Here is a 15,430-nt window from a genome sequence, read left to right as displayed (position 1 = left end):
TACTTTTTAAATATGAGCAGGGCTTGATTGTTTTTAATATAAGAAGTTCTATTTGTAGCAAATGTAAAAGCCCTTTCACACCAAAAAGTGTAATGAATAAACCTCAGGCTGAAGCAAAAGTAAATTCACGTTTATACAGTAGAACACAGAAGAAACACTCTTCAGCAATAAAAAAACTAAGCACAATTGTTAGTTTATCTAAAGTCATTTTTGCTTTTTAGTACGGTTGAACTGGATCATCAAAGGTCAGCAGCAAAGACATTGGTTAATAAAATGGAATTAGATACATTTGTGTTATTTAACATATTTAATTATTGCAGGTTTGCGTCATATTCTGAGTTTGCAGTTCACTGTTTTAATTCATTTTGATGAATACTAAATCTGTTTTTTGTGAGTGGGATGAATTAATGCACATTCACATTTAGTCTAGAACTACAGTAACATCATGTTCACACAGCGCACACAGCGCCTCTGCACTCCCGATTTCTGCCAATATGGGGACAGGAGAGCTGTCAGTCAATAAATGGGAAAACAAAGTAACTGGCATTACTTTTTTGAAAAAGTAACTCAGATATTTTCTTGTAAATTAAAAAAGTAATGCGTTACTTTACTAGTTACTTGACAAAAGTAATCTGATTACGTAACTCGCGTTACTTGTAATGAGTTACCCCCAACACTGGTAACGACGGCGCAGGAGAAGGCGGCAAATGCATAACATTGCTCTCTGCACTTTTATATATTTACGTTTTTGAACCGTTCATTTTGTTTACAAAGCTTCGGTACATAACGGCGCTTACGTCTGTCTTACGAATGTACTGCAACTGCAGACTCTGAAGGCAAACAGAAATGAGATATACAGCTCTCTGTTTGCAGCGCGTCAGTCACGCTCGTCAGGAAAGTGAGTGAAACACACACACAAACACACATTTTTTATCAAACAATACGTTATTAATAGCGGTTCGTTTCCGCGATTTGGTACGATTGCGTTCACATCAGCAGCGATCACATGAACCGTACACCAGACCACCCTTTTTAAGCAGACTCGGGTACGGTTCGCGGGTCACACCCGGGTTCGGAAGACAGCGTTCACATTATCCAAACGAACAGACGTCAATCGAACCCGGGTGCGCACCAAAAGTGCTCGTGTGAAAGCACCCTACCGTGAAGAAAAGGCAAATAGTCTGGTGACGTAGGTCTGCGCGCATTTCTCAATACCAAGTACGCAAATTCGGACAATTTCGAATTTCGGGTAATTCTGCAAACAGCAGCATACTTGATAACGTCAGTCAGCTCGCCTTGGCTACTGCAATTTTCATCACTGTATTTACAATGAAACGAAATATTATATCAAACAATATCGCCTCTTTTCATGTTCATTTTAACATATTAATAGATTAATAGAATAAAGAAGACGAAAGATTACCTGTTAGATTTACCCAAAACGAATTATATCTTATGCTTAACCACTACAGAGACATCAGAGCCAGCGGCAAATGTCAGAAGGACTAGCCGAGGTGAGGCTGCTCTCGTCGGGAAACATGAGCACTGAGCTCACATCTCCGAAATCAGAAAAGCACATTTTCAAATAGACGCTGTCTTTATAAATAAACCGCAGATTTGATTTTTAAGCATCTACATTCTCACCTGAAATACTCTTAAAACTACATTTCATGATACAATAATAAACAAAATTATGCGAATAAATGGTGGTTGAAATGCAATGCTGCATGAACTCAACCAATCAGCGTGCTCCGCGCCCAAGTCCCGCCCCCGAAAGTTCCGGACCTTTGAAAAAGTACTACCTCGCGAGCAGGGACTTTCTGAGGGGCACATTTTTACCCGGAACTTTATTTAGATCCTGGTTCCTGCGGTGGAAACACACCGAGTACCGGCCCAAAGTCCCTAGTTCCTGCGGTGGAAACAGGACTGTAGATGCAAACTCCTCACCTTTCATTGAACACTCACTTTTTTGAGATCAAAATAGGTCACCTATGAGATTTGCTTAGATCCAATGAGAAAGTGTTTTTATGGGGGGGGGTTCTTACAAGTGTACTTGTGATCTAACAAGGGTAAATAAAGAACTGTTAGTCTGACTAGTCTTAAAAAGTTAGTCATCTAATTTTTTTCCTTCAAGACTGGTCTTAACTTTTCAAATTCAGTTATGAAAAAGTAGACTGGCCTGTATGGTCTCTAATGTATCACATTATTTGTATTTGCATTGTACACCTTGGTAACTGCTAGTTGGTCAAACTAGTATGCAACTGGCCCCTGGTTGTTTCAGTAAGTTTTGTATAGTATTTTCTTTACTCTTTACTTCAAAAACTACGTCTAAAAGGGTAATATTTTATGTATTTGAGGTCTGAGATGTGGGAACGGTGAAGAGAGAGAGGGCAAACATTTTGCATTTAAGGTCAGCATTGCTGTCTAATCAGCCAATATTGTCTTTAATAGCCTGCATAGCACTTCAGCTTTTATAACATGGAATTTTGACCAAATATATTCAATCTTGATTTTTGTAAAATGTTGCAACAAGATGTTAATCGCGATTAATCATTTGACAGCACTAATATATATATATATATATATATATATATATATAAACCTTAAAGTAACTACAAATGAGCATGTAAAGCAAATATCTTTAAAAGAAATCCCGTGTGGAGCATGCCTCCGATTCACGCAATGTTCTCACCTTTTTCCCCCTCACCTGTTTGGTTCGAATCCCACACAAAACCATAAAAAAAATTGTTACTTGAAATAAAATAAAAAATAAAATCAACTGAAAATGAAAATAAACACTACATATTAAATAAAATAAAAAATATAAAGTAAATAATTAAATTACATTAAACATGAAATTAAATAGAAAAACCTAAACTTGATGTACTAAAATAACTAAAGCCAAAACCGAAATAAAAATGACAAAAACACACAGCAAAATGACTAAAACTTTTAACTAAAAATAAATAAATAAATACTCATTCAAAATGTTAGTAAATACTGTAATAGTACCACAATTTGATAAAATAGCACTGGACTGAACCTGTTAAAAAGTCAATTTGGATAAAGCTTAATGGATTTTTATTTTGGATAAGTAAACTTATTTTATTTCCGCTAGTTGTCAGTGCAACATTTCTCTTTTTCTCAAAACAAACTGAAATAAAAATAAAAAATATATATGTAGATGTATTACACAAACAAAAAAAAACTAATAAAATTGACAAAATTACTAGAATGTTAACTAAAATTCAAATGAAAACAGAAAATATAGAAATAAAAACAAAATATGAAAACTATAATACAACAAATCACCCATTTTAAAAACAATGTTGTTCCTCAAGATGAATGCAGTTTTATTCATTAATCGCTAGAGGACAAAAAGTTACTCAGTGCATCAAAACTAAATGCCTTGACAGCTAACTGCAATAAAAACAAGTTGAAGTACTAAAATGAGTAAAACTAGAACTGAGATAAAAATAAATGAGCTAAATAGAAATATATATATTTTTAAAAACTATAAAAAATGACAAAAGCACATAAAAAATTACTTACAGAAATGAAAAGGAAAACTGAAAATCTATTTTTTTTTTTTTTTAAAGGTAACTCAAAATATTATAAGTACTATGATATCATATAAATATACTAAAATACCACTGGTTCCTGTGCTTTTCTGTATTCTATCAATTAAAGGCAGAAAATAAAGAGGTGTAAACTGCTTGTGTGAGCAGCAGGGCGCGCTACAGTTCACCCATAAACACCCTCAGGATCACAGGACTGCTGTGCGAGGAAGACCTTCTGAGATGAAAGCACTTTTCCTTCAGTCTCAATCAAGGCTGTCTATTTCTCTGAGCTGTTCTTAAAGCGTCTCTTTCACAGTTTCAGCCTTTAAAACTTAATGCTATCATAATTTGGTCTATTCTATGGTATGTTTCCATCTGGCCTAAACTCAAACCTCATCTGGGCTGAAATAAAATATAAATATATTGATTGAAACAAAACAAAAAAAGAATGATTATTTCATAAGAAATAAAAGAAGAATCATTTAATGTGTTAGCTTCAGTGTTATTTTAGTATTATTTAGAGCTATAATACTAAGATTTTGAATTAGTTGTGTTTTTATATTTTCAGTTTTTATTTTTTATTTAGTTTAAGTTTTGGTAATTTTGTTTAATGCTTTTGTCATTTGTATTAGTTTTTTTTATATTTCTATTTGTTTTAGTAATTTTAGTACTTCAACATTCAGTCATCTTCATTGTTATTTTAACATTATTTGTTAACTATTATAGTATTAGATAGGATTTTGAATTGATTTATTTTTATTTTTTATTATATTTATATAATCTTTTATTTATATTTTTTATTTTTAGTTTACATTTTAGTAAATTTGTTATGTGCTTTCGTCTTTTTTTTATATATATATATTTATAACTTCCAACTTCAACATTTCTCATTTTCATTTAAGTTGAAACTTTTCATCATATATATATATTTATATTTTTTTCAGCTATATTTCGACTAACAAAAGTGTTTTAAATAGTTTGTTAACAATAACAAGTTCAGCTTAACTGTCAATCATTCCTGTTGTCATGACAACCCACACAATGACCCCGCCTTCACTGTTGTGAACAATCTCACGCTGAATTCTAATGATTTGTTTAGGAATGATTAATTATCATAATTGCGTCTACAGTTAGCGGTATTGAGTAAAGCTCTCACAGCAAGACTGATGCATTTGACTGGGTTTTCAGATTTGCGATCCATATTTAATCTTTTAAATTTCACATGTGGACCCTCCAAAAATATAGGTTATGATTGGGATAGCATACTGGCAATCTAGTTAGCACGTACAGTATATTGTGTGCAATACATAATGTCATTTTTGCTACTGAAGGTTAACATTTCACTCTCATACTAACAAGAATGGATCGCGAAAGTAATGACAGTCTTCAGAAAACGCTTTATTTGACCGAACAGAATCCAGAACGATTTTATAATGATCTGTAAAATAAAACACACACTGAAGTCATGAATTAGCTTGGATTTAATCCAGATCTGGTGTTTTGAATGGAGTCAGTCTGAGCCATAGATGATGATATACACGTTTCCATTAATGTTCATTTGCCCGCAGCTGGAATTCATTTGGAGTTTGCAGAAAATTTTCCCCAAATTATACAAACCTCCGGATCTCGTGTTGCAGTGTTTGTAATTCCGCACCGCATGTTGTGTTGCGAATTACTGACATTTGTTTAAAGGATTTGTTTTGGATCTGGATAATATGGAATGACCTGCGCTGTTTGTTTTTTTGTAGCCCATCCAAGTAATTATGTGTAAATGAGATAATTAGCGAGCGAGCCGCGCGGGTCAGGAGGGATTCGAGAGTTTGTGTGAAAATAAACTAATCGCACACGTAGACACGCACATCTGTGAGAAAAGATGGAGAATAACCAGAGAAACGGTACAGACGGAGAGGAAAGTGGTGAGAGTGTTTACAGTAAAGACCGACGACTAGAAAAATGCGTTTAACTGAAACACACACATCAGACAGACCAACACACTTAAATTAGAAGTCTCTTAAGTTAGAATTCTAATTAGAAAATAGAAGACTGCATGAAATGTCTTAATGAGTGTGGGATTCTTTTCTGTGCTTTGTGACATTCAGGTGGGACATGTCAAAGTGCCTAGTTTATTTTAAAAAAATCATACTGTCAATCATCAAAGATGCATTAAATTGATCAAAGGTGACAGTAAAGACATTTAGAATGTTACAAAAGATTTCCGTTTCAAATAAATGTTCTTTTGAATTTTCTATTCATCAAAGAATCCTGAAAAATAAAATGTATCACAGTTTCCACAAAATTATTGGGCAGCACAACTGTTTTTCAGCATTGATAATAATCAGAAATGTTTCTTGGATCATGTGACACTGAAGACTGGAGTAATGATGCTGAAAATTCAGGTTTTACCAGAGCAATCAATTACATTAATAATGTTTTTTTTACCATGTTTTTGTTGTACTGTACTGTAGGGTAGTGGGTCGTGTTAAAACTAAAGCCTGTCTGTGTGATTGCTGCCATATGCTTGAGTACAAGCGCGTCAGATCTCTGGCAAACTCTTTTTCCTCCTGCATGCCCTCTAATTTAGTTATACTGGAGTTATTTAGGGTAAACATACACTCATATCCACAGCCACACACTGACACACTCTCACTGTGCGTTAAAGGACAGGATGTGTTCAGATGTAAGTGTGTGTGTGTGTGTGTGTGTGTGTGTGTTTGGTCACGCACTTTCCACGGATACGCTACAAAATAGGGCTCCTGTTTATTTAATGAATGGAGGCCATACTAAATATTATATGAGCTGTTCTGAATATGTTATATTCATTCTAAATGCAGGTATTTTATTTGCAGTTTTTGCAAAACTTGTTACTAAAATTTGGGACGTAGGCCCTGTTTTCTAGCAATAAATATCAAAGAAACATGCAATAACAGCCTCTTTGTATGCATCACATTGTGACAGATTCATGAAACAATCAGAGGCATGACAATAAGATTATACTGCCACAGTTATCTACCAAAATAATCAGTCTATATAACCATAAATAAACTATACAGTAGAACTTTAGTAATCAGACTATAAAACCAAAATCATCAGGCCATAAGACCCAATAATCTAACAATATACATAACCAAACTACTTAACCAAGACTACATAACCTAAATAATGACATAATATAACCACAACAATCAGACAACATAGCCAAGTTATCTGACTAAATAACTACAATAATTAGACTGTATAACATAAGTAGACTTTACACAGTAACTGCAGTATTCAGACTATATAACCATAATAGCCACAATTATCAGACCATACGACCACAATGATCAGACTATATAACCGTTAGTAGACTATATATAGTTACTGCATTAATCAGACTATATAACCACATTAATCAGACTATATAACCATAAGTAGACTGTTTAGTAACTTTAGTAATCAGACTATATAACCACAATAGTAAAACCACATAACTGTAAGTAGACTATATAACCACAATAATCAGACTATATAACCATAAGTAGACTATATATAGTTACTCCAGTAATCTAGACTATATAACCACAATTAGACTATATATAGCAACTGCAGTAATCAGATTATGTAACCAATAATCATCTATATAACTACTATGATCAGACTACATAACCACGATAATCAGACTATATACCAGCTATGATCAGACTACATAAGCATTTTTTTATTATTATTATTATTATTTAAATTTTCCTTTATTTTTCCCATTTTGCAGTCACCGTTCCAAAACCGGGTCCTACACCTTCCTCATCCTCTTCCTCTAACCCTAAACCGCCCCGGCGCTCCATGCCGTCTCCTTACCGCCTGCCGACTCCTCTTCCTCAACTCCCTGTGCGGAAGGGCATTAGGGGACGGCGGCCGAAAAGCGAGACCATCGCGCTGCTGAAAGCCCTGGCCGCTTCCACTGCAGCCCAGGACACAGAATATCAAGGAGAAGCCACGCCCCAAACCACGCCCATTTCCCAGCATCCCCTGCGTCCATACAAGAAGAGGGGACCTAAACCGGGCAGTAAGGTAGCATTAAAGGACATTTGTGTGGATTTATGAAGGACTGTCACATTAGATAAGGTTGCGGAGGGTGTCATTTGGTGAAATACTTAAGCAGATAGTGTTTTTGTTTCTCAGAGGAAGCCCAGACTCCTCCAGAGTGCCATGTCTATAGCAGCCAGCTCAGACTCCAGGGTACCCATGACTCAGATGCCCAGCGATGGACTCTCTCCTCTGGGATCCCCCTCATCTGTGGTGTCTACTGGTAATAAAATGAGCTTGTTTACAAATATAACTGCTAGTGTGCCACAAAAGAGAGGAAAATCTGACTTCTTGAACACTATATGACTACATAACCACAATAATCAGACTACGTAGCCACAGTGATCAGATTATTTTACCAGAGGTAAATAATCTGTTTATGTAACCATAATAAGACTGTAAAAGTTAAGTAATCAAAAACCACAATTATCAGATCATAGGACCTAATAATCAGACTACATAACCAAAATGAGACAATATACCTAAAGTAAACAGACTACATAACCACAATATTCACATAACATAGCCACGATGATCAGATTATATTATCTGACTAAATAACCACAATAATCAGACTATATTGAATTCAGACTGACAATAATAATCAGACTATATAACCACATTTATCATATAACCATAATAAGTAGGCTATATACAGCAACTGCAGTAATCAGACTTTGTAACCACAATTATCAGACTATATAGCCAATATGAACAGAATACATAAGCACAATAATCAGAAATTATAACTACAGTAATCAGACTATATAACCACAATTATTAAGCTGTATAACCATAAAAAGTAGACTATGTACAGTAACTTCAGTAATCAGATTACGTAACTGCAATTATCAGACCATATAATCAGACTATATAACCACTTTGATCAGACTACATAACCACAATAATCAGACATTTTAACTACTGTAATCAGACAATAGAACCACAATTATCAGACTGCATAACCATAATAAGTAGAATATATATAGTAACTGCAGTAATCCGACTATGTAACCACGGTTATCAGACCAAATGGCCTTAATAATCAGATTATATAGCCACTATGATAAGGCTAGATAACCACAATAATCAGACATTATAACTACAGTAATCAGACTATATAGCCACTATTATAAGACTAGATAACCACAATAATCAGACATTATAACTACAGTAATCAGACTATATAGCCACTATTATAAGACTAGATAACCACAATAATCAGACATTATAACTACAGTAATCAGACTATATAGCCACTATTATAAGACTAGATAACCACAATAATCAGACATTATAACTACAGTAATCAGACTATATAGCCACTATTATAAGACTAGATAACCACAATAATCAGACATTATAACTACAGTAATCAGACTATATAGCCACTATTATAAGACTAGATAACCACAATAATCAGACATTATAACTACAGTAATCAGACTATATAGCCACTATTATAAGACTAGATAACCACAATAATCAGACATTATAACTACAGTAATCAGACTATATAGCCACTATTATAAGACTAGATAACCACAATAATCAGACATTATAACTACAGTAATCAGACTATATAGCCACTATTATAAGACTAGATAACCACAATAATCAGACATTATAACTACAGTAATCAGACTATATAGCCACTATTATAAGACTAGATAACCACAATAATCAGACATTATAACTACAGTAATCAGACTATATAGCCACTATTATAAGACTAGATAACCACAATAATCAGACATTATAACTACAGTAATCAGACTATATAGCCACTATTATAAGACTAGATAACCACAATAATCAGACATTATAACTACAGTAATCAGACTATATAACCACAATTATCAGACTGCATAACCATAATAAGAAGACTATATACAGTAACTGCAGAAATCAGACTATATATAACCACAATTATCAGACTGCATAACCATAATAATTAGACTATATACAGTAACTGCAGTAATCAGACTATATAGCCACTATGATAAGACTGGATAACCATAATAATCAGACTATATAACCACTTTGATCAGACTACATAACCACTTTGATCAGACTACATAACCACAATAATCAGACATTATAACTACAATAATCAGACTATATAACCACAATTATCAGACTGCATAACCATAATAAATAGACTATATACAGTAACTGCAGTAATCAGACTATATAGCCACTATGATAAGACTAGATAACCATAATAATCAGACTATATAACCACTTTGATCAGACTACATAACCACTTTGATCAGACTACATAACCACAATAATCAGACATTATAACTACAGTAATCAGGCTATATAACCACAATTATCAGACTGCATAACCATAATAAGTAGACTATATACAGTAACTGCAGTAATCAGACTATGTAACCACTATGATAAGACTAGATAACCACAATAATCTGTTCAGATCCATTTTAATGCATTTGGTCATAATGTTTCTGTACAGTAATGTTTACACATGCCTGTACTGTCCGTTTCCATCAGTGTGCGTATATGTGAACAAACACGGGAACTGCGGCCCACATCTGGACCGTAAGCAGGTTCAGAGACTGCCGGATCACTTTGGGCCAGAGGCGGTGAATCTGGTTCTGCAGCAGACGGTTCAGGCTTGCCTGGACTGTGCGTATCAGCCCAAAGTGCTTCTGGGATGCCTGCAGAGCCAAGGCGGTGGAGGAGAGGTGGTCAGAGGTACTGATGAGTGTTTAACAACAAAACTGATTCGATATGATTTTAAAACACTCACAATAATGAAGTACTGGTTTGTCTCTCTAGTCCGAACAGATGGCGGGAAGCGGTTGGTGAAGCTGCCGTCAGCGTCGAGCACCGGGTTTGTGTTGCGCTTCCTGGAGCAAGTGTGTCGACACCTGCAGTGTGATAATCTGTTCAGCAGTCAACCGTTCAGTCCACACAACACCTATGACCGCGCTAAATCAGGTATATTTATGGGCTCAGACTGGCCACAAGAGTGTCTGGTATTCTGATGCTGTGAAGTGTCACTTTATTTTGTTTATGAATAATTAACTAAAAAATAATTTCTTCATTTACTCACCCTCAAGTTGCTTAAGTTGTTAGGCCAAATGTTAACTAATGTATTGTTGACTAAAACTATTAAAAATCATTCAATATAAATATTAAATAAAATACAAGGTAAAAACCGAAATAAACTAAAATGAAAATATAAACTGAAAATATATCAATACAAGCCATTTCAAAATATTAATAAAATAACATTTACTAAATAAAATGAATTAAATAAGATTACAACACACTACAATTTAATTACAATTAAACTAATAAAAAAATCTAAATATTAATAAATCCTATAATAGTATATAAATGATACTAAAACGAATAAAACAAAAAAGCAAATAATTTACTAAAACTAAAATAAATAATGAAAATAAGATAATTTAAAATATTAATAAATACTATAATAGTATATAAATAGTACTAAAAACGAATAAAATGACAACCACAAAATTACTACAAAAAAAACTGAAAATATGCAAAAAAAAAACATAAAACTACTAAAACCAAATTAAAATGAAACTGAAAATAAAAACTAATACAAAATATGAATAAATACCATAATTGTATCAAAAGAATACTAAAAACAAATAAAAATGGCAAAAACATTAAAATGTAAATTAAAAAAATAAAAATGAAAACTGAAAATATAAAATTAAAATTAAAAGCTATGTAAATGTAATACTATAGAAATAATACTAAAAGTAAGAAAAATGACAAAGCACATGAAAATATTAAAATTAAAATGAAATCTAAAAAGATAAAAATATAAGCCAATTCAAAATATTAATAAATACTATAATAGTATATATTGTAAATAAAACTAAAAACGAATAAAATGACAAAAGCACATAAAATGACTAACACTAAAATGAAAACAGAAAATATAAAAATATTAATACTATACTATTACAATACTATTAAACTGGTGTGTAAATAATACTAAAATAACACTGGTGACAATCTTCTAAACTCTTTTGTGTTGCACAGAAGTCAGTCATACAGATTTGGGAGGACAGTAGCGAGTACATGATTGAGTTTGATGTTATTTTTGTGTGTGCTTTGTTTAGTTAAAGAGGAGATGTTGTCAGACGGTCCGTCTCTGAACAGAGGTGTGAAGCGGATCTCCAGAGACTCTCCGCCGTACTGCGCTCCTCTCTCCCCGAAACTCCTGCACACAGACACACACCCATCAGAAGGTACAGCAAACGTTAACTTTTGAGATTACTTGCTGCATTTATTTAAGTTGTTTATCTAATAGAACGGTTTTGTTCAGTGCGATTTCTAAAGGAATATGAAAAGAATTTCAGTCCCACTTTATTTCAGGTGGCCTTAACTACTATGTACTTACATCAAAAAATAAGTACAATGTACTTATTGTGTTCATATTGTATTGCAAAACACATTTGCTGCTATTGAGGTGGGATACGGGTAAGGTTAGGGACAGGTTTGGTGGTATGGGTAGGTTTAAGGGTGGGTTAAGGTGTAAGGGTGGGTCAACAGTGTAATTATAAATTTAATTACAGACATTAATTACAGATGTAATTACATGCAGGTATTTTTTAAAATACAAGTACACTGTAAAAACATGTATGTACACAATAACTGCATTGTACAAAATGATTAATTTAAATGTAAGTACATAGTAGTTAAGACCACCTAATATAAAGAGGGACCGAATTTTGTACTGAATTATGAAGAGTTGTGTGTGTGTGTGTGTGTGTGGGTGTGTGTGTGGGTGGGTGTGTGTGTGTGTGTGTGTGTGTGTGTGTGTGTGTGTGTGTGTGTGTGTGTGTGTGTGTGTAGCGGAGACTCTTCCTCCAGAGCACAATGGATTACTGAAGGAGCAGCGCTTCATGGACTCCGCCTCTAATTCCATGACGCCCCGCCCACAGACCTTGAGAAGCACCTCAGAGTACCAATCACCACCCATCAGCCCGTATTACCATGGCAACGGCCCGCCTCTACGCAGACAGGCCTCCAACCCCCTCACACAGACACACAGACGAGTGGAGGGTGAGACGTCACTGAGATAATATCAGAGATTACATTCAGAATTTGAATTAGTCTTCATTTAGCATTTTCTGTTTTCATTTTAATTTCAGTTCAAGTTTTAGTAATTTTGTTGTGTTTTTGTAATTTTTTAATGTGTGTAGTTTTATCAATTTATATTTTGAATTTAGTAAATTAACTATGAAAATGAGAAATAAAGCTGAAATAAAATTTCCAAAAAGGTTTTTATGGGTTTTAGTTTCAGTTAACTATAATAAACCCGTCGCAGACCCTTATAATTACAAATCAGCTGTCATTAGAACTGAGAGACAGAACTATCGTTTTGTTTTATTAGTTTAAATGTTGTGAATCTTTCGCTTTTTTATTGTAAATAAAAAAAAATTGTCTAAGAATAAATGAAATTATGAAACAATTAAATAACAAAAAATACAGAAAAAGATTAAATATGTCATTTGTTTAACTGCATATCATGCAACTATTGTCATCAGAAAACCACAAACGTGTTGTTAAATTATTGAAATATTGACTTAAAATCTCTTAAAATCAAGAAAATATTTCAGTATTACAAGTACTTAGTATATATTTATGTGCATGCTAATGTTTTATGTTTTTATCTTAAATACCAGGTAAATACTGCTCAGATTTTTTTAATACCAATATTACGTTCAATATTATACATGTATTTAAATTAAAGTATAAATATTAAAAGTATGTACTTTATTATAAGTATTATTATAAATATTATAAGTATACACTTTATTCACTATAATATATATATATATATATATATATATACACACACACACACACACACACATTTTCCAAAAAAAATACTTCTTAAACTATTTATATTTATTTGCATGCCGTGTTTTGAATGTCTATTTTTGGTAAATAAATCATTTTAAATGATTTCATTTGTAAAGCATTTCAATCACGGGATCATACAAAATAGACATTAGTACATGGTTATTTAATATATAAACCATTTTAAGATCAAAATTTTGACAGAAATAACTATATTAAAATACATTCTGTTTCAGTCTACTGTGTAGTACATCAAACTCAATTTCAGAAGAGCAAGTCTTGTTTTTCAGGTTACGACACCTTTAAGACCTTCCTCACATCTCCGTAACGCTCACATACACGTCTCAGAAAACCTGAGAGAAACATCAAAGACTGACAGCAGAATGAAGAAAGAAAGCGCATTAGTATAATCACGTTAGCATCTCTCTCTCTTTCCAGCCGCCAGCTCTACCACGGGTCCCGAGACGGCGGCTGCGGCGGCGGACCTTCCCAGAATCCCCGGCAGGAGCCCATCTTCCTGGTCCATAGAGGAAGTGATGCAGTTTGTGCGGGACGCAGACCCAACAGCGCTGGCTCCGCACGCAGAGCTCTTCAGAAAACACGTCAGTGGCCTTCACGCTAGTGATGTTCAATTTGAACTAATCTTTAATATGACTCGGTAACGACGAGTCGTCTCAGCGAGGGATTCGTTCAGTTCGTGTAGAAATGTTCAGTTCACTTCTCGAGTCTTGATTCGTTCGTTCTTTTGTCATGTTACGTGAGTCATGTGACTGCAGTATTGGATACAGAAATGAGTTAATAATTCCCAACCTTCCTTACAAAAACGTACGGATGTAACGGTATGAAAATTTGTGACCAAAAATTATCACGATTATCAGTATTATCACGGTATTGTTAACATGTGCTGGAACACGTTTACAGTTATGTGATGCTTTTCTGGTCTCAAATTGTAGCTTTTTTATTTCTATTTATACATTTGTAAATTTCTGTCATGATGGTTAGCATAATGTGGTAATAAAGACACTTTTAAACTTTATCAGTATGATGAGGAAAGATCACTCTGATAAAGCAACGATACCTGTATAATAACAGCATAGTTACTACAAATTTGTATTTGTTGTAAGATACTGAGCCGGGAAGCGGGCACGTGACAAAAGAACGAACAACTCGAACCCGAAGACTCGAGAGATGAACTCATCAATTCTGTTTCCGGTACAGACTGCATAGCTTTAGTTTATGGGGATGTGATGTGACAAAAGAACGAACGATACAGGTCGGAAACTAACAGACTGCATCGTCCGAAACAATGAATCAATCGTTTCTGTTTCTCATAATCTGGCCTTGGTTGCATTATAGGTTCATTGCATTAACAGTCTTATTCGAAACATCGCATTAGTAGACGTGTCGTGGAATTTGGCTATTAACAAGTAACATTTTAATTATATTCTGCTGAAAAGAACGAAATTAACGAAATGACTCGGAAAAAGATTCGTTCATTTAGATCAGGGGTGGCGAACGTCGGTCCTGGAGAGCCGCAGCCCTGCAGAGTTTTGCTTCAACCCTAATCAAACACACCTGAACAAGCTAATCAAGGCCTGAAGGGTTACTAGGAAGCTTCAGGCAGGTGAGTTTTTATTAGGGTTAGAGCTGAACTCTGCAGGACTGCGGCTCTCCAGGACCGGAGTTCGCCACCCCTGATTTAGATGAACGAGATTCAAAGATCTGAGTCTGTAAAATGATCCGATCTTCCAATCTCTACTTCACGTGCTCTCTGCGCTTTTTCTCTGCCTGTAAATCAAGCGCAGCACGAGGGAGAGCGGGAACATGTATCATCTGTGTTTAGACTCAGGCGAGATTCACACACACATACACACACTCACTCACACACACACACACACACACACACACACACACACACCCACACCCACACC

General features: G+C 34.3%; 1 protein-coding gene across 2 annotated transcripts in view; it reads left to right on the top strand.

The window, feature by feature from the left end:
* The window catches only part of LOC107694433 (polycomb protein SCMH1-like), a 35,621-nt gene that overhangs the window by 13,528 nt on the left and 6,663 nt on the right, over positions 1–15,430 (top strand). For both annotated transcript variants that reach the window (XM_016494124.1, XM_016494123.1), the window contains 7 exons: positions 7,309–7,607; positions 7,719–7,845; positions 10,140–10,343; positions 10,428–10,589; positions 11,753–11,881; positions 12,489–12,698; positions 13,938–14,101. In XM_016494124.1, the coding sequence (XP_016349610.1) occupies positions 7,309–7,607; positions 7,719–7,845; positions 10,140–10,343; positions 10,428–10,589; positions 11,753–11,881; positions 12,489–12,698; positions 13,938–14,101 (1,295 nt within the window). The remainder of the gene's footprint in view (positions 1–7,308; positions 7,608–7,718; positions 7,846–10,139; positions 10,344–10,427; positions 10,590–11,752; positions 11,882–12,488; positions 12,699–13,937; positions 14,102–15,430) is intronic.

Source organism: Sinocyclocheilus anshuiensis, unplaced genomic scaffold, assembly GCF_001515605.1.
Source record: "Sinocyclocheilus anshuiensis isolate Anshui unplaced genomic scaffold, SAMN03320099.WGS_v1.1 scaffold1826, whole genome shotgun sequence".
In the NCBI taxonomy this organism is placed as follows: domain Eukaryota; kingdom Metazoa; phylum Chordata; class Actinopteri; order Cypriniformes; family Cyprinidae; genus Sinocyclocheilus; species Sinocyclocheilus anshuiensis.
This window is presented reverse-complemented; position numbering and strand designations above follow the sequence as displayed.